The following is a 20,510-nucleotide window of genomic DNA, read 5'->3' on the forward strand; positions in this document are numbered from 1 at the left end:
AGTACCCCCTCTAAGGCAGCCCCCAAAGCTTAACACCAGATATTTCAAAACGCTCAACAATATTCACACTTTGACCCTAGAACGCTATAACTTCTGTGACTGTTCTAACGAAATAACAGGAAATTCAGATAAAGCTCCAGGCAAAAAGATGTTGTTTCATCACTTGCAACAAACAGAGGTGGGGAAGCGACTTGAACATCCACTAGCAGGGGACTGGGTAAGTATGTTATGGAATATCCATTAGGTTGACTACTGATAATTGTAGTAAGAAGAGCAATGATGACGGTGCTAATGGCTAGCATTTATTAAGTGCTTACTCTGCGCCAGGTACCATTCAAGAAGAAATTTGCATTATTTAACGTGTTTAATTCTCACAACAATCCTATGAAGCAGGTACTATTATGATACGCGTTTTCAGATAAGGAAACTGAGGTACAGGGATGTTAAGTAAGTTGTTCGAGGCTATAGGGCTAGTATGGTAGACCCAGGACACAAACCTGTCTCCAGATTAGTAGTCAGACAGTGGCACTGAAGAAACGCTTCATGTTTTAATTTTTACTTTTCTGAATTTTCTAATTCTTCTCTAATGACTATATTTTTTCTAATGATACTTTATTTTTAAATAAAAGTGTATTTTTCATATACACAAGCCCACCCCCCACACACATATGCACATACTATAAACATACTATATTCAAACAAGTACCACCCATGATCCTTGGCCTCTAAGCATGAAATGACTTGTTTTCCTTTTAGTGTGGCAGATGCCCACCAAAGCCCTGAGCAGCACGGGCTTGTCTGTGGACAGACCCAGGAGCATCTCGAAAGGAAGGAAAGATGGGTCAAAACTAGCACTGTCAGCCAGCTTGCAACAGGCCCAATAAATCTACCATCCGGACCTGCAATTCCCAGAACCCAGCCTTAGCCCAAGGGGGCGGCGCTGGCACAGGCACCGTGCTGGGAGCTTCACCCACTCACCTCGTGGAATCCTCCCAACTCCCCAGGGAAGTGGGTATCGCACAGGTATGGAAGCTAAAGCTCAGAGAGGGTCAGACCAGATGGCAAGCCAGAGGGACCTGAGGCTGTCCTGCATGCGGCCTTCTCCCTACATCTGCCTTCCCGTCCCCCTCTCGTCCCAGCACCCCAGCACAGAGGCACAGCTGGCCCTTACCGGATGATGCTGTTGCAGTGGCCACAGAGCGGAGTCCTGCTGCTGGCTGGGAAGCGCTCCGCCCTCTGCACGGTACCCCTGGCAAGGGGGGACACCTGCGGAGCCGGTGGTGCGCTGTAGGCAGGGGCCCCTCGGGGCAGGCCTTGCTTGCTGACAGTGGTGGTGCTCTTGCCAGGGGCAAACTTCTGAGAGAAGCTGTCGTCTGTCACCCATGGGGGACGGCTGGCAGACTCCGCAGGGCCCCCGCTGTAGGGTGCAGGATTATAGCTTGGGGCTGGCGAGGGGGTATAGGCTGGTGCTGGGGAGGGGGAGTAGGCGGGGGCAGGGGAAGGGGTGTAGGCGGGGGCAGGGGAGGAGGTGTAGGGGGCTGGACTGTAATTGGCCCCTGGGGATGGGCTGTAGGTAGATGCAGGCACTGCAAGCCAAAAATACCCAAAGAAAAATGTGTCAGGAATTCATTTCTCCCAGCTTCCCCCGCCCCCAGCCAGAGAACTGGAAAAGACAACTTTAATATTAGAGCAGCACAATGCCAGTTTTTACAGGAGACGCGTCCCTGAACTTCTTGATGGCCTCAATTTGAAGTTGCAGCAGGGAGCCAAGGGAGATAAACAGCCGTCGGAGCAGAGCCCTCGGGAGCTTCGGAGAAGGGACAGGGCTATAAATATCTGCAGCTGTGCGGGGTGCGGCTCTGCCAGGCCTTGGCTGCCAGAGGCCTGCAGGAGACAGGGACGGGGGCAGGGGTGGCCGGGCCAGGCTCATATCTGGATCCCCTGGGCCAGGAAGAGGGTGGGAGTGGGTCAGCTTGGCCTTGACTGGAAGATGCCTTTGTTTGCACTCTGACCAGTGATTTGACATCTGAAATGCCTCAATCACAAGCGTTTGCTGAACTGGACCTAGTCCAGCCTTTGGGACAAAGCAGATGACGGGACAGTTAGGTTTTCAGGTTCAGGTTTCAGGTTTAGCTACAATCGTTTTCGTGAAAAACAGCGTGGCTTGATTTGTACTGGGGGGAAATTCCATTTCGGTTTCATTTGGGTGGTGGGTCTTGAAGGCAGTATTCGGAGGGAAGCTGGGCAGAGATGCTGGGGCGACACAGCCTAGGTGTAGCTGCTCCCTCAGCCTGCGGCTGCCTCTGGGGGGACACATGCTCCCCCTCATCACTTTGGTGGAAACTGATTTAGGGCGGCAACACGAAGGAGCATAGCAGCTGCTCCCCCAAAGCCCTCCGAGGCCCGGGCCCTCAAAACCCAGCTTTCTAAGTTTTGCTGCCCCCCATTGTAAAGCCAGCCGGGGCAGACCCAGCTGTGTCCGGCACACATGGTCTCACCAGCTTCCCCTCCTAGGGAGGGAGGTTCCAGAAGCCTCACCTCAGCTTACAGTCTGTTCCTCTGGAAAGAGGCCTCATTCCCCCTACCCCAGGAAGTGTGTCGGGGCAGCCTCCCTCCCCATTCCTGAGTCTGGCCTGGTGAATGGACTGTGCTGATAGATGCTGAGGCAGCCCCCATCAGGCTCCAGCCTGGAAAGGAAGGACATTCTCAGGGCTGAAGTTCCCGGCCTGGCCTTTGGTCTCTCCCCACCTGGTTCCCCTAGATTACCTTAGGTGGCCTGTAGCCTGCTGCTCCAACCCCATACCTTCTACTCCCATATGATTGGCCCTTCAGAGGTGGGTGACATGGAAACCCCCGTGCTGGGAACGGATAGGGACCGGGCCTGTGTTATTGAAAACAGAAGGGGTAAAACCCTCCCCAGCCCTGCCCTAGAGCCATCCTGGGAGTGACGCTGGCTTCCAAAGGTAAAACTTTCTCCGTAAGGAAATCTTCTTCCCACTTACTAAGAGGGTAGGCTAGGCACCTAACAGGTCATCTGGGTTAATCCCTTTTACAGTGGAGGTCACTGAGGCTCAGACAGAGCTAGTAAGTGGCAGAGTGAATTTCCAAAACCATTCTTTCTATCACCCCAAGCTGCCTCTGTAAAAAACATGAGTCCAAGTTCCAGAATATTTGGGCCCACCACATTGTGGAGGAGTACCTGTCAACCTGGAGGAGGCTGCATGGTCTGGCATGTAGCACAGCCATCAGGAGCCCTGGGTTCAGGTCCCAGCTCTACAACATCCTGGCTGTGTGTCCTTGGGCAAGTTCCGTAACGTCTCTAGGCCCAAATTTCCTCGTCTAAAAATGGCTATAATAATTCTTACTACCTCACAGGGTTGCTATAAGGATGATGGGAGATAAGAACTATAAAGGCTTAGCCTTGTACCTGGCACTGTGTATGTGTCATTAAATGTTAGTGAAGGTGGTGAGGAGAGTGACTCCTGGGTCTCATGGTCCAGATGAACCGTCAGCTCATCTCACAGCTTGATGGTCACCTGAGGGATCCCAGCCCAGGGAGACTGTGGGATGTAGGCGGTGGGAGATGTGGCACCCCTGAAGTCAGTAACCTGGGACTGAGTCTAATCATCAGTGGTGGTAGGTGTGACATCCCTGCCTGCCTCACAGGGTGGGGACCTACTGGAGTGACATGCTGCATGCACTAGTAAACCTGTGAAGCCCATATTTGAGGTGTTGTCACCCTCCCTAACAAGCTTGCACAGCTCCCAAGTGCCTGGAACAGAGGGTCTCAAAATGCTAGAGCAGCTTCAGCCCTCTCTCAATAATGGGGTTCTGTGCAAGATCTTATTTCCTTTTTTTTTTTTTTGTAAAGTGGGAGGGGGGATCTCTGCTAAAAGGGATTAAGAATGAAAGCCCTAATCCTGTGTTATCCAATACATAGCCCTATGTGGCCATTAAGCACTTGAAATGCGGCTAGTCCAAACTGAAACATGCTATAAATATAAAATACACACCAATTCTTAAAGACTTAGTACAAGAAAAGAAAGTAAAATATCTCACTAATAATCTTATATTGATTGTTCATTGAAATGATATTTTGAATATACTGAGTTAAATAAAATATATTAAAATTAATCTCACCTGCTTCCTTTTAAAAAGTGTGGCTACTAGAAAATGTATTGTTATTAGACAGTACTGTCCTAATCAGAACAACGGTTACCAAGTACTGACTTCTTCCACACACCAGGGCCCTTATGTGCACTATTTCATGTAATACTCGCTGCAATCCAACCAGGCAGATAGTACTTTCAAGTCCATTTTATAGAAGAGGAGTTGAGGCTTGGAGAATTTAAGAAACGCTGAGCTGAAACTGGCACTCAGGCAGCAGGTCTCAACTCCAGATTCCCTGCTTAACCACTCCCTAGGCAGCAAAACAAGGTTTAGCACGCCCCTTCCAAATCGGGCCCTTGCCCACTTCCAGCTTCCCTCCAGCAACACTAACCCTATTCCCTTTGCCTGGCAGCCATTCTCTTCCCTCCTCGGAAGGGCTTCCAGACTCCATGATCCACCCCCCCTTTTCTAAATCCCCACCACACGAAGGTCTCAGCAGGTCAGAGGCACCCGGCATCTGGGCCCGGGTGGGCTGCTTCCTTGCCCAAGACTACACCCTCCCAGAGCTAGGGCCCTTCCCTTCTTCGAGGCGCAGGCCGGCAGCTTCCCTCAGCCATCAGGTCCCCGGTGAGGAGCAGCTGCTTCCCAGGTCCCTTCCCTCTGCGCCCTTCAGCCTGGTTGGCCCCACCATCCCCGACGTGCCAGGAGAGAGACTTGATATCCCATCTGCGAGCCCTGGGCTGTTGCTATTTCTGCTTGACGGAATAAAGCCCGTCCAAATTAGAAGGTGATATTTCATCTCTAATTGGCAAGTTCAAAAGCCCCTATCGCACTCGTTGGCTCGGGAATGGTGTAATTAAACAAGGTGATTTCTGACTCACTCCAGGTCGGGCCGGCTCCTGCGAGCGCACAGCCCCCGCGGGGGTGGGGGTCGGGGTGGAAGTGGGGGGCCCTCTGCCCACGGCCCTCTCCCGGGCCCCAGGTGCTCCGGGGAGCGGCCACCCAGCCTCGGCACAGGCGATAAGATCTGGGCTGCGAACTCCACCCTGGACCCGGAGGACCCCTCGCGGGGAGCTGCAGCTCGGACGGCACACGGGCTCCCCGCTCTCCCCGGGCCCGGTGTCGGCGGTGGAGAGGAGGGGAGGGGCCCGGGTCCACGATCCTCGTTTCTTCCCACACCACCTGCCAGCCTCCCTGGGACCCCACCCTCAGGAGAGGGGGCAGAGGCAGGCCGGCTCAGGCGCGCGCCGCCCGGCGGCCTCCTTCCCTCCGGGCAGGAATGAGTTAACGTCTGCAAGGCCTGGGAACTCCGCAGAGGCCGGCAGCTCCAGGGCTCCAGCACGTCTCGCCCCGCCCCGGGCTCCAGTGCCGGAAGGAGGAGGAGACAGACGCCAGGGGGTGGCCCGGCGGTGCGCGCCCCCGGAGCCGTGCCGCCTCCTGGCGGGCCTGCAGAGGAGAGCCGGCAGCCGGGGCGGGGGCGCCGAAACCCGGGGCCCGCCCCGGAAGATGCCCAGAAGGACCTGCCTGGGAGCGGAGCCCGCACCCGGGCGGAAATACTCTCCCTGCGCCCCCTCCATCCGCCGCTGCTCCTCCCAGCTCCTTATCACCCTCCCTCCTGTGCCCCCCATCTCCGCAGAGCAGCTGCTTCCTCTACCTCCATAGGAGATTTTTCACCACAGCAGCCCGCTGCAAACTGCTTCCTAATCCTGTGGACTTTTAACCTCAGAACTTTGTGTTCTTGCTTCTGAAGAGACAGAGAAGGGCACCTCCTGTGTGCCAAGCACTGTGCTGGGTGCTTCATTTCATCCCCAGAGCACCAGGTGTACATAATATGCCTATTTTTTAAACGAGGAAATAACAGGACTGGGAGATGAAGTACTTTGCCTTAGATAGCAGAGCGGAGCCTGGCACCGGAGTCTGACGCTAAAGCCACGTCTACACCCTCAGCACTAATGTCAGAGTATACTTCATAGAACAGAGGGCTGATTGTGGCTCCTCTGCCCTGCACATCAAGTCAACTCCCCCAAGCAAGGTGCTTCCTGCCTCAGTCCCTGTCTTATCTTCCCTTAAGTTCACTGAGCAGGGGCATGCAGGGGAAGGAGGGGTCTAAGCCAGCCTGAGAACCGCCCTGGAACTCTGGGGAGAGGCCCAACTTTGCCTAGGAAAAGGGAAGACAGAGGCTGAGCCCTGGTCCCCGCAGTGACGAGAATGGGGACCAGAGCGATGGAACAGCCAGCCAGTGAGGCCAGCCACCTGGAGACCCTGTGTGGGCCACTCTCCCGCCTGTCACATGTGCTCTCCATGCCTCTAGTTAGCCTGTCCCAGCTGAAGAAACCAAAGACCAGATAGGTGAGCAGTTTGCCCAGCATCACATTATGCAGTAGGCCTGTTCAAAGCCCGTGGCATTTTGTTACAGCTGCCTATCCTCTGCCTTGAGCCAGATCCAGACTCCTGGAGGAACAAGCCCCTCCCCTCTAAACCCTCCCTTCCTCACCTGGAGCCTGGAAATCCCCAGGCAGGAATGTCCTCTTCCCAAGAGCTGGGAGGCCCCATCCCTGCCTGGCACTGGCCACCTGTCTCCCCAGCACCAGAGGCAGCTTCCATAAGATTCTGGCCCACAATTGGAGGAAGGAAGGCTGAAACCTCATCAGCAGCGCCTCTATAACCACCATCCTTCAGGGGGACGTGGCTTTGGAGCTGACCCCTGGAGCCCACGCCCAGCCTAGACAGCCTCCCTTCCCACTCTGCCTCTCACCTGGCTGGTAGACAGAAGGCCGGATACTGGCAGTGGTGACAACCCGGGGCTTGGGTGCAGGGGCAGCTGGGGCCTCGCTGTATGTATGGGCGGCAGGTGCTGGAGAGGTGGCCACAGCGGGACTGTAGGCAGAGGCCTGGGGCCTGGAACCAAGGGGTTAAGAGTTAACAGCCAGAAGGACAGCCCCACCCGGGCCCTGGGGCCTGGAGACACAGCAGGCTGGCTCCCAGATCTTTAAGGAGCCTCTCAGGAGGAAACCTGACAAAGATATCCCTGGGGAGCTGCCAGAGGCTGAGAAGGAAAGACCATGGAGGTCTCAGGGGGAGGAAGCTGCTCCTTGGGTGCTGAGTCTTGGTGAGTCTGGTTAGAACAGCAGAGACACCTTGAGAAATACAGCCCATTGCTGGTGCCACCGCCTTAGGAGAGAGAGAGTAGAGGCACCAGCCAGATAGGAGCAGTGAAAACCCTTCAACCCCTGGGTAGAGACTGTGGAATGGGGGCTGGGGCAGGGAAGGGGGCAGAGGAAGGAGAGAGGGGAGATGGAGATGTTCAGAGCTACCCTACTCCCTCCACCTCCTGACCTTTTGGGGCACCTCACAGCCTCAGACCACCTGGCCTCCTCCCCCTCCCCCTTTCTATTGTTGCTGGAGGGAGCAGCAAAGTCTCAGGTTTCTGGGCAAGAGTGCTCCGGGGAGGTCTCATGGGAGGCCAGGAGACCCCTCCCCGCCCCCCCCCCCCCCCCCCCCCCGGCCCCCACACACACACTCAGAGGCTCCTCTTCCATACAGGATTCCTGTTGCCCTCCTCCCAGTGGAACATCTGCCGAGAAGCTTAAAGCAGCCTTTTCCCACTTGTGACCCAGGGACCATGGGACCAAAGAGATGGGAAAACAAAAAAGTTCCAGTTCATTGCCCTCAGGAAATGCTGCGCTTGGCCTCTCCTCTTAGAGAACTGAAGGCTCCTACAGCTAAGCAGTCTGTTTAACTTTGTCTGATCCAGTGTTTCCCAATTCCAATAGTCAGTGAACCCCCCCCCTTTTTTTTTTCATTTACAACTAATGAAACCTTATAAAACATGTCCCTGGTCTCTCTCTGCATCTTTCACATCCTAAGGGGGATGACATGACCACCCCCAGGGCAAATGGGGCATTGATGGGAGCGCTGGAGAAGTGAGCCCCTTAAAATATACTGACCCCTGCCCACCCATGGCTTCCTGCCTGCCTTTGGGCAGAGTCACAGGATAAGGGAATACCTTCTTCTCTAGGGCTCTGGGAGTGGGTTGCCCTGAGCTAAGAACCCACCGCCAGGCTCCTAAATAGATTCAGAAGGGTCTGTGGTGATGTCCCAGACAATTGGAGGTAGAATGAGTCTCAGAGAGCCAGTGTCTCAGACCTGGGGGCTTGCCACGCCAAGCTGCCGTGTTTCTGGCTGAATGAGGGTACTGTCTCCCCTCCCTGGGCTTGCCCTTCTCTGATATACCCCTGTTAAGACCAGTGGAGTAGGAGCCTCAGTGGAAGAGAAAGAGGCCGTGTCCAAGAGGTGCCCAGCTTCCACTGTGGCAGGAGAAGGCCAGACTCTCCCACCAGTGGAGGATGCTTTCCCAGCATCCCAGGAACTACAGGTCCTCTGCCAGAGACTGGTGTTGGGGCCGCAAGCAGAGACTTAAGATACCCAGCAAGAATTCTGAGGCCACGTTGGGCGTCCATTTGTCTCCCATTGGCTCCCTCTAGCTCCATCCCAGCCCGTGTGCAAGGAGGGCCCAGAGCGTGGTCCCCTGGCCCCCTCTGCTCCAGCCTGATGCAGGGAGCCCTCCAGGTCCTTCTCCAGCCTCCGCCCAGGCCTCACATCTCTTTGCAAGGCAAAGTAGAGGAAGGGTTTGTCCTGTTGAGGGAGTCCCGAGGGCCCCCAGACACAGAGGCCTGGAGCGGGCGCTGGAGCTTGCCCTTGAACAGGGCTGAGGCCCCAGGGATGAGGCTAGACCATCCATGGGGCCGCAGCATCTAAAGCCCCCCCTTCAAACTGGGGAGGCATCTTCTCACTAGACAGCAGGGATATATCTTATCCTTCTCAAGGTTTCTTCTTTGTGCAGGGAGCAAGGCCTGAAGAGATTACCTGAAGAGATTCCGGTGTGCAGAAGGGAAGCGGCTTGCTACGTGTCCCCAGGAAGCTGGGATATGAGGAGCCCTGGAAGCCTGGGCCAGGCTCACCCTTGATGCTTGAGTTGGGATGGGGAAAGGCTGGGCTCAGCACCACCTGGGTCACTGTGGAGCCCCGGGGGAAGGGGTGCAGCACACAGGCCACTTTGCCGACCCTTCATGGGCCTCAGGCTGCACCAGGGAACTATGCACCCTGACCTAGAGCCATGTCTTTGCAGCAAAACCCTGGGAGGGGAGTGTGGCGACTGGGAAAGCTGGCTCTGACCCCAAACACCAACTTGGCAGCTCCACACAGCCCAGAAAGATTTGGGCCTGCCTGGACTGTTACACTGCCTGGCGGCTCCAGAATGACCTGTCCAGCCCACCCCCTCTGCCTCCCCACACCCTTCAACACACCCTTCAACACACCCCTCCCCCGACTTGCCTGAGTACCCATGAGGGCAAGCAGGGATGCAGTAACCTGCAATACTTGAGAGCATATTATGTGCTAGGTGTTTTATGTACACTTTTTCTATCCTGACCTTATAAAATAGGCTTTGCATTAGTGCCTTAGCAGATGAGGAAACGGAGGTTCAGAGGAGTTACATCACTTTCTGAAGGTTAGAGACAGTAAGTGGTAGAGCAGAGATGTAAATCCCACTCCATCAGGTGCCTCTGGAGTTAGCATGCTTCTCCATCAAAAGAAGGCAAGGTAGTTGCTAAATATCTGCCCAAATCTGACCCACCTTCAGTGGGTTACCGCAGCCTCCTCCACGGAGGCCTCCTTGATTTCCTTTCTTTCTCTGTAATCCCAGCTCCAGGAACACAGACTTTCCCCACAGTCTCCCTTCGTTATTTAACTTTGTATGTGTGTGTGTGACTTTCACCTTTCTCCCTAGAGCATGTGCCCCTGGGGCAGGGTGACACGTCCCAGTGAGCTTCCCTGAATGCACCTCCAGTTTCCCCTTCTCTCTCAGCACCAAGCAGTGCAGAGCCTTGGCGTCCCCAGGGCCCTGGGGTCCTAACCACTTTGGATGGACCTTTCTGAGGGCCCAACACAGCTGCCAACAGATGGACCCGGGGGAGGCCTTTCCTGCCTCCCTTCCCCGCAGTCAGGGCTGGCACCTGTGGGCCAGTTACCTTGGACTGTCCTCAGGACTTGAGGCAGGGGCTGCGGCAGAGGCGGTGGCAGCGTGGGCAGCGGCTGTGGCCAGGGGTGGCGAGGCTGCGCTGGGAGAGGCAGCAGCAGGCGGCTGGGCAGAAGCGGGCAGCAGCGGGGTGGTGGCCTGGCTGGTGCACACTGGAGCATGCTCAATGGGGGTGCTGATGAGGCGGACCGAGAAAGACAACAGGTCAAGGACGCCCCTCTGCTGGGGGGCGGTGGCTGCAGAAGAGGCAGGCTGGGCGGAAGGTACCAGCCTTACTGCCAACAGAGCAGAATCTTCCAGAAGTCCTGTCCCCAGGCTCAGGGAAAGAATACCCCCACCCAGGACCCCAAGACGGAAGGGCTCAGACCACAGGGAGATCACAGTAACGTCAAAAATATTTTCAAGCCTAGTGAGATTCCCCTGCCTCCCATTTTTGTGTACTTCCTAATTTGTCTTTCTCAACGTGTACTATAAAAACAGTGCGGTCAAAAAGTAGTCTAAATTATCAACCAAGGTTTCTCGCCCATCCTGTTTTCCTTTCTTTCACCCTTCCTCATTTAGTCAGAGGCACGCTTTGCCTTTGAGAAGGGATGATATAATGAAAAAAGCAGAGGTAAGGTATTTTGTTGTCAAGGGCTTAAGCTCTGAAGTTGTGATAGCCTGGGCTTTAGGCTGCGAAGCACTCAGGGCACTGATGATACATTTGGAAGATGGGTGAAAGCTACCATGCCGGACAGATCAAGGTCATCTGGACCAGAAAGGGGGCAACGTGGCGTGAGGGATTGGAGAATAGAGGCAGCTGTGCCCGTTTTCTGGGCAAACCCTGGGGAAGTGGCAGGACCCCAGGGTCCCCTATGCCTAGGCCCATGGTGAAGGGGCAGGCAGGCCTGAGGCAGCCCAAAGACCTGTAGGCCATCCTGTGGCCTGGGGGTTGTAGACAGTTTCCCACACACCTGAGAGTGACACTGACGTGGCCCTGAGCGCCTGCACATCTGAAAGTCCCTGTACTTGGGAACATGAGAGGTGACTGCTCTGCCAGTGTGGACCAGTGTGACCAGACGGATGGAGATACCCCCGCAGATGCCAGCACAGGCAGACCATGATCAAGGACCAGGTGCCCAGACTCCCCACCCCACCCTCCTTGGCATCCTGCAAGCCCCTCTTTCCCAAAACCACCCCAGACAAGAGGAGCATCAGAGCCTGGGTCGATGAGATTAGATTTCGGCCACCTGTGAAATGAGGGCGGGAATAAAAATTAAATTATAGGAAAGCAAAGAAATGTACATGGGTTGTTGGACTAAGATATGTCTGTACTTGTTACAACGGCGACAGGATACTGCAACGCCTATAGGTGGAAATGATTTTCCTTATGCTATGAAATTCAATTATTGACCTCCTACTATGTGCCAGGCCTATGTCTTTAATTCTCACAAAAACCCTCTGGTGTGGGTATTATCAATTCTTTTTAATAAGTGAAGGAATGGAGACTGAGAGAATTGAATTGCTCGAGCTCCTAGAACTTTCCGGCAGTGACAGCAGGCTCTGACTGAGGCATGTGGATTTGAAGCCTTACCTAGTACCTCAAGGGGTCCCTCATACAGGAACAAAGAACCTTCTTCATGCAATCAGTCAAGTAGAATCTTTCCCCAACAAAAGGCTCTATTCTTATTTGAAATAATTAGAATAATCCTCTTCCCTCTCTGAGTGCTTACCATATGCCAGGCCTTGCCCTAAACAGCTGTATAAGCGGCACCCCATTACTCCATTTGATCCTTTCAACCTCACTGGGCGATTGGTATCAAGATCCTCATTTTACAGATGAGGAACCTGAGGTCCAGAAAGATTGAATCTCTGCTAAAACATCACATTGCTACCAACTGGCAGAGATAGGCGTGATCGCTAACCACTATACCACTTCTCAGACTTTAATATGCAGGCAAATTGCCTGGGAGTCTTGTTAAAAGGCAGCTTCTGGCCCAGTAGGTATGGGGTGGGGCTGAGAGTCTACATTTCTGACAAGCTTTCAGGTGGTGCTGATGCTGCTGGTCCGTGGACCACACTTTGAGGACCAAGGTACTACCAAGGTCTGTCCCAGGTAGGGATGCCAGGGGGCCATGAGCTATTGACCAAAGCGTCACGACGTGCTCTCCTCCATCCAGTGAAGTGTATGGTAGAGAAAGGCATGAAATAGCACGAGAGGGTCAGGGAAGAAGAGGACTGGAGAAGAGGCAAGGCTGAGCTGACTGCCTCAGGGGAGGGCGCACCATTCTTCTCTGGGACTGCATAGGAAGCATCCAGGGTGGACAAGGGCAGTGGCCATGCCCTGTGCAGCTCTTTCCCAGCTTAGTGGTTCAGAGAGGAAGCCTTGGACAGCCCAGCTCTTAGGCCTGTGGTGGTACCCAGCCCTGGCCCTTCCATGAGCCACTTCCTCACCCTTCATGAAAGAACCTGGCTTCTGGAAGCCATGCTTGTGAAGTGGCCGCCTCAGAGAAACAGTTGCAGGTCCTGACACCACACTGCTGAACTGGCTGCTCAGAGCCCCATGGCATGGACATGTATGGCCTGGGAAGGCTCCGCCTGACAGAGGACACCCCTCTCCTTTATCTGTTTCTCCCTGACACGGCCACGTGCTTCCAGTGGGCTTCCGGGAATCGAGGACAGCAGTGATGAAAATACCCAGGCTGGGGAAAGTATTCTGCAGGGCAAATAGGAAACTGGCTTTGCCTGTCCCCTGTGCTCCAATTCCCTGTCAGACCAGCTTACCTGCGGCTCTCCCCAGGCATAGCTCCATGTGAACCCTGGATTCTGTGGGGTGAAGTTGGGGCTGGATGTGACCCTACCATAGGGCAGGACCAAGGACGTGCACGTGAGCCTGCTGCTTGGGGTTCTGGCTGAGGGGCATCCTATCTAGGACCACTGTCTGCAGACACCAAGCAACCAGGGCCTCGAGGAGGTAGGAGTGGCATTGAAGAGCATCCTGAAGGATCTTGGGTTCTTTTCCAGGTCAGTTCCTGCCTGAAGTTCCCTGAGCCCCCAGAAACCCCAAGGAGGGGGGGGGGTGTCTCAGAAAGCAAGCACTGCAGAGAACTTACTAGACCCTGGCTTCAGTCCTAAAGACAGTACCCGTCAGATCACCCCAGCCTGGTCTAGGACTCTATAGCTGCCTCCTGCCTTGGTCATAATTCACCTTAAACATCTAAGCAAAAACCAACCCAACCCAACTATATTGACTGCTGGTGGCTGCATGGGGAGGGTGTGGCCAAAGGAGAAACACAGCCTGGCTCCAGTCCCCTTTTCAGCCCACCCCTCTACCCCGCTGGCATCAGGGTGCAGTGTGCTAACCCTGCACCCTGCTCTGTTGTGGTAGCCTTTGGTTATGCTCTTACTGATGACAATGGTACTAGGTATGGAAAGGATAGGGATGGTGTTGATGGTGGTGGTGCTGGGCCTGGGGGTTTGTAGTCATTGGGCTCAGGCTGGAAATGTTGACGATGGTGGAGGTGCTGTGACTGATGGTTCTGGGTGCGGTTTGCCATTACTGGGGTGATGCTGGAGAATGGAATATGAACATCTCTGTTGATTGGATGATGATAGAATGCCAGTCAAGTGGTTGGTCTTGAAATTGTTCATGCTGCCACCTGCCTACCTAGCATTCCACCTTGCAGCCTGATGACTACTGCTCAGGGCAGCCCTGACCATGTCACTCTGCAGCTGGGCTGTTGCCCTGCATGACTCCAGGGGCCACACTGACACTGTAGTCTAGGTGATGACATCCCTCAAGAACTGTGCAGTCCGCAACGATCCCCACAGGCTGTAGTGTGACTGGTGCCCTGCAGCTTTCACTCGTTCCACGTTGTGTTGGAATACAGTCAAAACCCAGAGCCTGGCATTTCAGCTCCAGACCGCTACTAACCATAACATCCTCTGCACGCCCTCCATTCCAGCCAAAATGATTAAGTCAGGGTTCTGGGACACTGACCCAGCACCTCTGCTCTGTCTGCTTAGAGTACCTGTGCAGCCTTCCATAACTGCACATGCCCCACTCCTAACTGTTCCCGAAGATCAAACACACAGACCCCTTCTTCCAGGAAGCCTTCTCTGATCCTCCAGTCGGAGGAGCGCCCCCCGTCTCTGGACCTCACATGATCAGCCTTGCATTACGGTCAGCCACAATCACATCAGCTCTTTCTGATTCCTTCTGTACCTACAGCAGCTAGGCACAGTGCCTTGACTAATGCCCAAGGACACAGAATGCTGAATGAGGACATCTCTCCCATTTACTCCAGAGGGCTTTACACAGAGCCCTGGCCTGGGGCCACCCAAGGTGCTGCATGCAGTGGCCTGGGGTCACTGGGGAGGCACCAGGCAGGCTGGAAAGCAAACCATCAGGTGGATCCAGGAGGGCTCCGACAGGCCGGGGGGATGGGGACGGCGGATGGGGAGGCCACCAGCTCCGATGGATTGGCTCAGGTCCTCTGCCAGCCTTAGGACACCCACTACCTGGGGCCTCTCTCTGTCTGGCAGCCCCCAACCCCCAACCTACCCTTGGCCTCGGAAGTCCTCAGTAAAGGGTCAGCTAAGTATGAGTGTGCTCCAGGATGCCTAGATGCAGGCGGAAGCACCACCACCCTCCCCCCACCTCCCCAGTTGATCCCCTAGCCAGCCTGCCTCGCCTGGTCTTCGCCTTGGCCCTGGAGTCAGACTGCTAGAGGCAGGAAGAGACGGGAGGCCAAGGTGGAACAGGTTGGTGGGGGGCTTTGGGGAGCATCTCAAGGTGGTAGGCAGGACAGAACAGTCTCCCTGGCCAGCTCTTCTAGACCGGATTGCCAAGGTCCCCAGGGTGAGAAAAAGAGCCTGTGCCCAGGCAGCGGGGGTGGGCACGAGGCTGTGGCCCAGTCTAGCCCCGGGGGTGGTGAGGGAGCCCTGAGGGATGGGCCTCAGCACCTGTCATTATTTGCCAAGTGCCCACGATCTCATGTTCTCAGCTTGTGGTTCCCCCAGTCAGGGGTGAGGCTGATGGGCAGACGGGTGGGTGGGGAGGACATAAGCCTGCCAGCCCGGCCCTTCCCAAACGCTCAGGACCAGGACAAGGCCATAGGTGTGTGGAGGCCAGGAGCAAGGGCCTTCCCCTCCTTCCTGCCACCTGAGCAAGTCTCCACCAGGCATACCTCCCAGCTCCTCTCCCCTGAGCCGGGGCCCAGCCCACGGGGGGCCCCAGCATTTCCCCTGTGAGCCGCTCCTTAGTTCAGGTGTGTCTCCCTCCTGGACCAGGGCTGAGCGTGAGCAGTGCCTTCCTGGGCCAGGGGCTGTGGCACGCTTTCTGATGGGAGGGAGGGATGGCTCGGCCTGCTGGCTGTGGCTGGGTATGGGAGGAGAGGCGCGGGCACTCAGATCCCGCTCCTCTGTCCACGCACACGCTACCCCGAAGGAGGCTAAGGCTGCCCACCAGCCCGCAGCACAGATTCTCACCTGCCGTCCTCTCTGTCTGCGCCCTGCAGCCCTGGGCAGGGCCCTAGGGGCAGGAAAACAGTGGTGGGCAGAGCTCACCAGGTCCCAGCCCCGGCGGGCACTGCCCCTGCACCTCTTCTGTAGGTACCTATCCTCTCCCCGTCTCAGACCTGCCCCCTTTGGTGACATGCACACAGGCACAGCAGGACTGGGGCTGGTTTGGTTCATTTCAAATCCTCTTTATTTCAGAATGAGCATGCTTATATGTACAGGAGAGAGAACTAGGGAGCAGCACACACAGCACGGAGAGGAGAACACTTGCTCCAATCTCACCATGACCAGGAAGGGCCTCTACCTCATCCACCCTGGGGCCTCCTCTTCCTCTACAGGGAGCCCTGCCCTGGGCTGCCTGGGCTCCAGAGGGCACAAAGGAGGGAGGGGGGCCGGGGAATTGGCCTCTTCTCAGGACCCTGATCTATGGGCAGCTTGTTCCAGGATGGCACTAGGCCAGGCTGCCCCTCCCAGGAGCTGAGGTTGGTGGGAAATGGACCAGTGACACACTCTGTTTCCCTTGGTTCTGGGGTGTTCTGCCAGCAAACCCCATCACGTTCTCTCTGATCTACAGGAAGGTCCTGTACAGGGGAGCAGAGGCTTGGGCTATCTGGGGGGTGGTGAGGGTTGCACTGAAGGGTGGGAGTAGAGTGGGTGCAGTGCTGCGTGGGGCTGGGCCTCGGCCATCAGCTCTAGGGCGGGCAGAGAGCACAACTGCTGCAGGTGACTAGCGAAGGTGCCCCCCAGCACAGCTATACATTCTCAAGCATCGCCGTGGGGCTCACATGCCAGATCTGTGTGGGGGGAAGGAGGGAGGGGGTCCGGCCTGAGAGGGGTGAGGGGCTCCAGACAGCCTTTTAGCTTTTAACATTAAGGATTTGGGCTGAAAGGCCATGGTGCCAGTTGCGCAATTTGGCAAAACGTGGGCTGTTACGTTCCGTTTCAAACCTTTCCCTGTGGCACAAAGAGAGAAACAGAGAGACAGAGACAGAGAGAGAGAAAGGAAGAAAGAAAGGGGTTAGGGGGTGTGTCCGCCATCACCCTGTCTGAGAGCCGGGGCAGAGGGCATGGGAGGGAGGAAGGGATTCAGCTTGGAGAGGCTTTGCCACCCGGGGGGTACTTTCCAGGGGGTCAGGCAGAGTCGCAAGGACCAGGACGGAGGGACTGACGTTCCCGACTTGAGTGAGCCGTGCAGAAGGGGCCTGGCTGAAGAGTCTGAGGGCAGGCTGGGCAAATGGGGGGGTCTCTGGGTTCTCCCTGGCCCATGTGGTTAGAGCTGGGCAGGGCTGCTTTGGCTGTGGGCTCTCGGGACTGAACCCCATAGGCAGGTGAGCCTTGCATGGTCTCTGTCCCCTAGCTGGGCATCAAGAAGGAAGAACGCCTGTCCCCATGATGAGGCTTGGTGAGCAGACCTGCCATCTCCCTGTGCTGCCCCAGTCTCTCCCAACTCTTTTCTGTCCCCAGAGAGAAGCCTTCAAACACCACTGACTGCCCCGCCCACCTAGGGCTGAGCATAGCCAGACGCACACGTGCGAACGCATACTCACAAGGCCGCTGGCACACATACTAGGGCCAGGACTTCCCACCAGCAGGGCCTCTGGGGCTCAGCCCACAGCCTGCTCAGCTGAGGGCATAGGACAAAGCAGGTAAGGAACGGCCAGAAATGGAGAAATGGAGGAGACAGTGTGCCTGGGAAAGGCCTGGGCCGCAGATGCCAGAACCCTAGATCCTCCAGGCCAGAGGGGCCTCTAACATCCCCCAGAACAGAGGTGCAAACTGGTGGCCCAGGGGCCACATCTAGCCACAAACGCAGTGTGTTTAACATGGACAGTTTTGAAAACTCATTTTAAAAATTAATTGCTATATCCAGATGATGGAATACGACTTGGCAATAAAAAGACATGCATGAACCATTGGTACACTCCAAAACTTGGATGAACCCCCAGAGAATTAGGCGGACTGAAAAAGCCCATCCCATAAAGTCTCAGGCTGTACGATTCCATTTGCATAACATCCTTGAAATGACAAAATTATAGAAACAGAGAACGGATAACGGGTTAGTGGCTGCTGTGGGTTAAGGACAGGGCGTGCACAGTAGGGAGGTGGGTGTGGCCCAGGGCAACATGGGGGGATCCCGAGGTGATGGAAGTATTCTGCATTCGACTGTATCAGCGTCAACACCCTGGTAGGGATATATCGTACTATCGTTTTGCCAAGATGCTACCAGTGGGGGTAAAGGCTACACAGGATCTCTTCTGTATTATTTCTTATAACTACATGCCAATCTGCAGTTGTCTCAAGATGAATAGTTTAACCAATGAATCGCCAGCATGTAAAGATCAGGAAGATCGGCTTTAGGTCTTTAAAAGTCAGAGGATGGGGCAATGCTGGTCTTACGTTTCCGTATGGTAACAGTCCTGTGTCCCCACGTGTACACCTGGCCACCTTCCCACATCTCTATTACCTGACAGACTCTCCCCTATACCTTAAGTCCTGCATATGGTCTCTGTGTAAGAGCCTGTTTGACAAGAGGGGCCCCCTGCTAACATATTTGAAAACCACTGGTCCAAACTTGCCTAATATCAAGAAGCAGCCAAGGCCCAAACACATCACATGGATAGCCGAAAGCCACACGGAAACTCAGAGGCAGAACCACGATCTAAGTGCCAGGCATCCCCTGCTACTGCCTCTCCTAGGTTGGGGAGAAGGGGCGATGACAGCAGAAGCCCAGGCCCTGCGGCGGAGCCCACATACCCCTGCAGACAGCACCACAGGCGGCAACAATGGACCAGCCCATAGAGACCACCCAGGACACAGACGCGGCCAGTTTGCCCAGCCAGGCCCAAGACTTTTTCATCAATGCTCAGTGACAGGGTCAGGAACAGTCCTGGAGAATCGGCGAGGGTAGTGAGTCTGCTCTGCTTGGAGCGGTTGGGAAATTCACAGCTAGCCAAAGAGAGAAGCAAGAAGAGGGAGGACGAGAAGAGATGGGAAGAGATTGGAGAGCGGGTGAAAGAGAAAGGGAGGGAGGTCCCAGGACAAAAAGGAGGGCTGCTCAGGTGACACCCGGGGGTGTCCTGGTCTCTCCAGTTGTGAATTTTGAACTTGCTAGGCTGGCAGAACACCAAAGACTGAAAATCCACGAAACTCTCGCTACCAGCCCTGAGCTGCGCCAGCACCAGGAGAGTCTGCCCGTGAGCCGGGACAGAGCTGAGCGTGCACGGGGAAGAAGGAGGACACCGACATGCCCAGGGAGGCTGCAGGGGGAGGAGGGGGAAACCAGTGAGTCCTGGTGCTCTGTTAGAAGTGGGGGTGGGGTGGAGAGGAAACAGAACCTTGGACGGTGGCACGTCGGAGAAGGGACTTCAGAGGGTGTTTACATTGTTTGCGGATGCACTGTTGTACAACGCAACCCTCACCTTCAACTCCTCTGGGAACTGGTCACTAAAATCAACATTTTCCTTAATGCTTGGGGACCAGGAAGAGATGCGGAGTTCTTTACTGAGGGGAGCATTTATGTAGACACAGAGACTGAACGTGTAGACAGCGGCACCACAAGGTGGGGGCCAGGAGATGCCTGAGTTACACACGGGGGCCCTCCAGGATGGTGACGCCCAAGCAGTGGGATCCAGATGCCTTGCAGATTCAAGCCCTGCCTAGGATGAAGCTAGGCTTGCCTGCATTCCCACCCCTGTCAGGGCTGCCCAACGTGGACCCAACCTTCTGAGCCATCTGGGCCCTGGAATGCCTTCCGGAAGTCAGACAGAAGCCGTGGTGACCGCTCTGAGATTGGAGGCTCAGCTTTGGATGGGGCTCTGCTACTTCAGATGAAGGCTGGGAGCCAGCTTGTACCCATGTTGAACCTGGCAGTAGGCTGGTGTTTAAGCCCACCTGGACAGTTTGCTGAGGTGCTGGGTCTTTCCTGGGAGGTGAGCCAAGTCTGCAGCTGATGCCTGGACTGTTCAGGGCCTCCCCTGCCTCCCTTGTAAAGATAGAGTCCCTGGAGATTAGGCCAGCAGGTGGGCACTAGAGCCTCGGAGGGAAGCTACTTGCTACCAGATACAGAGACAGCGTCACAGTGCCGGGAGCCAGGGCCAGAGACGAGAGGAGGGGAGGTCAGGGCAGGGCTCTGAGCTGCTCTGGGACTCTGCGGGGGCAGGCCTCGGAGGTGGAGCAGTGACAGATGAGGGGCAAGTTTGCAGGGTCCTCTAACTTGCAGATTACTACTGCCCTTGAGGCCACCAGTGCCCTTCCTGGTACAGAACACCTGGCATCCCTGCCAGCTTTTCCAGGACACAGCAACAGGGAGGAAAAAGCACCCCAGCAGATGTATAAGCCTGTATAGGCTGCCACAGTGCCCAGGTTGCTGGGCACTGGGTTTGGCAAACTCAGGCTGTGCCGGAGTGAGCTACCTGGAAGCGGGGTGCAGTGAAGCTTCTCTGGGGAGGTGCAGCCTTCGTGAGAGACCCTCAGATTCCCCACTGCGAGTCAGGCTAAACTGGGAGGGGGATAGGCAGAGGCCGTGTCTGTCCTCAGCCAACAAGATGGATCTGGGGGTGCAGATTCCAACTTGGAGGGGGAACAGATATCAGTGGGGCTCAGATCCCCAGGGAGCAAGATCCCTAACTAGCCTGGACCCAGGGCGGGGGTAAGTGTGTTCCCTTCTGCTCAGATGGCCACTCGGATGAGTCTGTGACCCCACCCGTGACCAGTGGTCAGTTACTACTTCGGGCATTAATCACAAACAGAACTGAACCACTGGACCCACTGGACCCCCCACCTCTCACTTCTGGGCCACAGGCTGCTTGGGATTCAGGGAAATAAAAACACCTACCTTCCTCCTGTGGCCGTGGAAAGAATGGGC

General features: G+C 55.6%; 1 protein-coding gene across 8 annotated transcripts in view; it reads right to left on the reverse strand.

Moving 5' to 3' along the window:
* The window catches only part of LDB3 (LIM domain binding 3), a 58,028-nt gene that overhangs the window by 13,111 nt on the left and 24,407 nt on the right, over window positions 1-20,510 (reverse strand). For 3 of the 8 annotated variants that reach the window (XM_079899696.1, XM_079899695.1, XM_079899693.1), the window contains 2 exons: window positions 6,866-7,008; window positions 1,172-1,586 (listed from right to left, as the gene is read on the reverse strand). In XM_079899696.1, the coding sequence (XP_079755822.1) occupies window positions 1,172-1,586; window positions 6,866-7,008 (558 nt within the window). Of the gene's footprint in view, window positions 1-1,171; window positions 1,587-6,865; window positions 7,009-10,139; window positions 10,323-15,835; window positions 16,601-20,510 lie in introns of those variants that run through there. The other 5 variants (XM_079899699.1, XM_079899698.1, XM_079899697.1 and 2 more) reach the window with 2 other exon arrangements.

The sequence above is a fragment of the Stenella coeruleoalba genome (assembly GCF_951394435.1).
Source record: "Stenella coeruleoalba genome assembly, chromosome: 16".
NCBI lineage: Eukaryota > Metazoa > Chordata > Mammalia > Artiodactyla > Delphinidae > Stenella > Stenella coeruleoalba.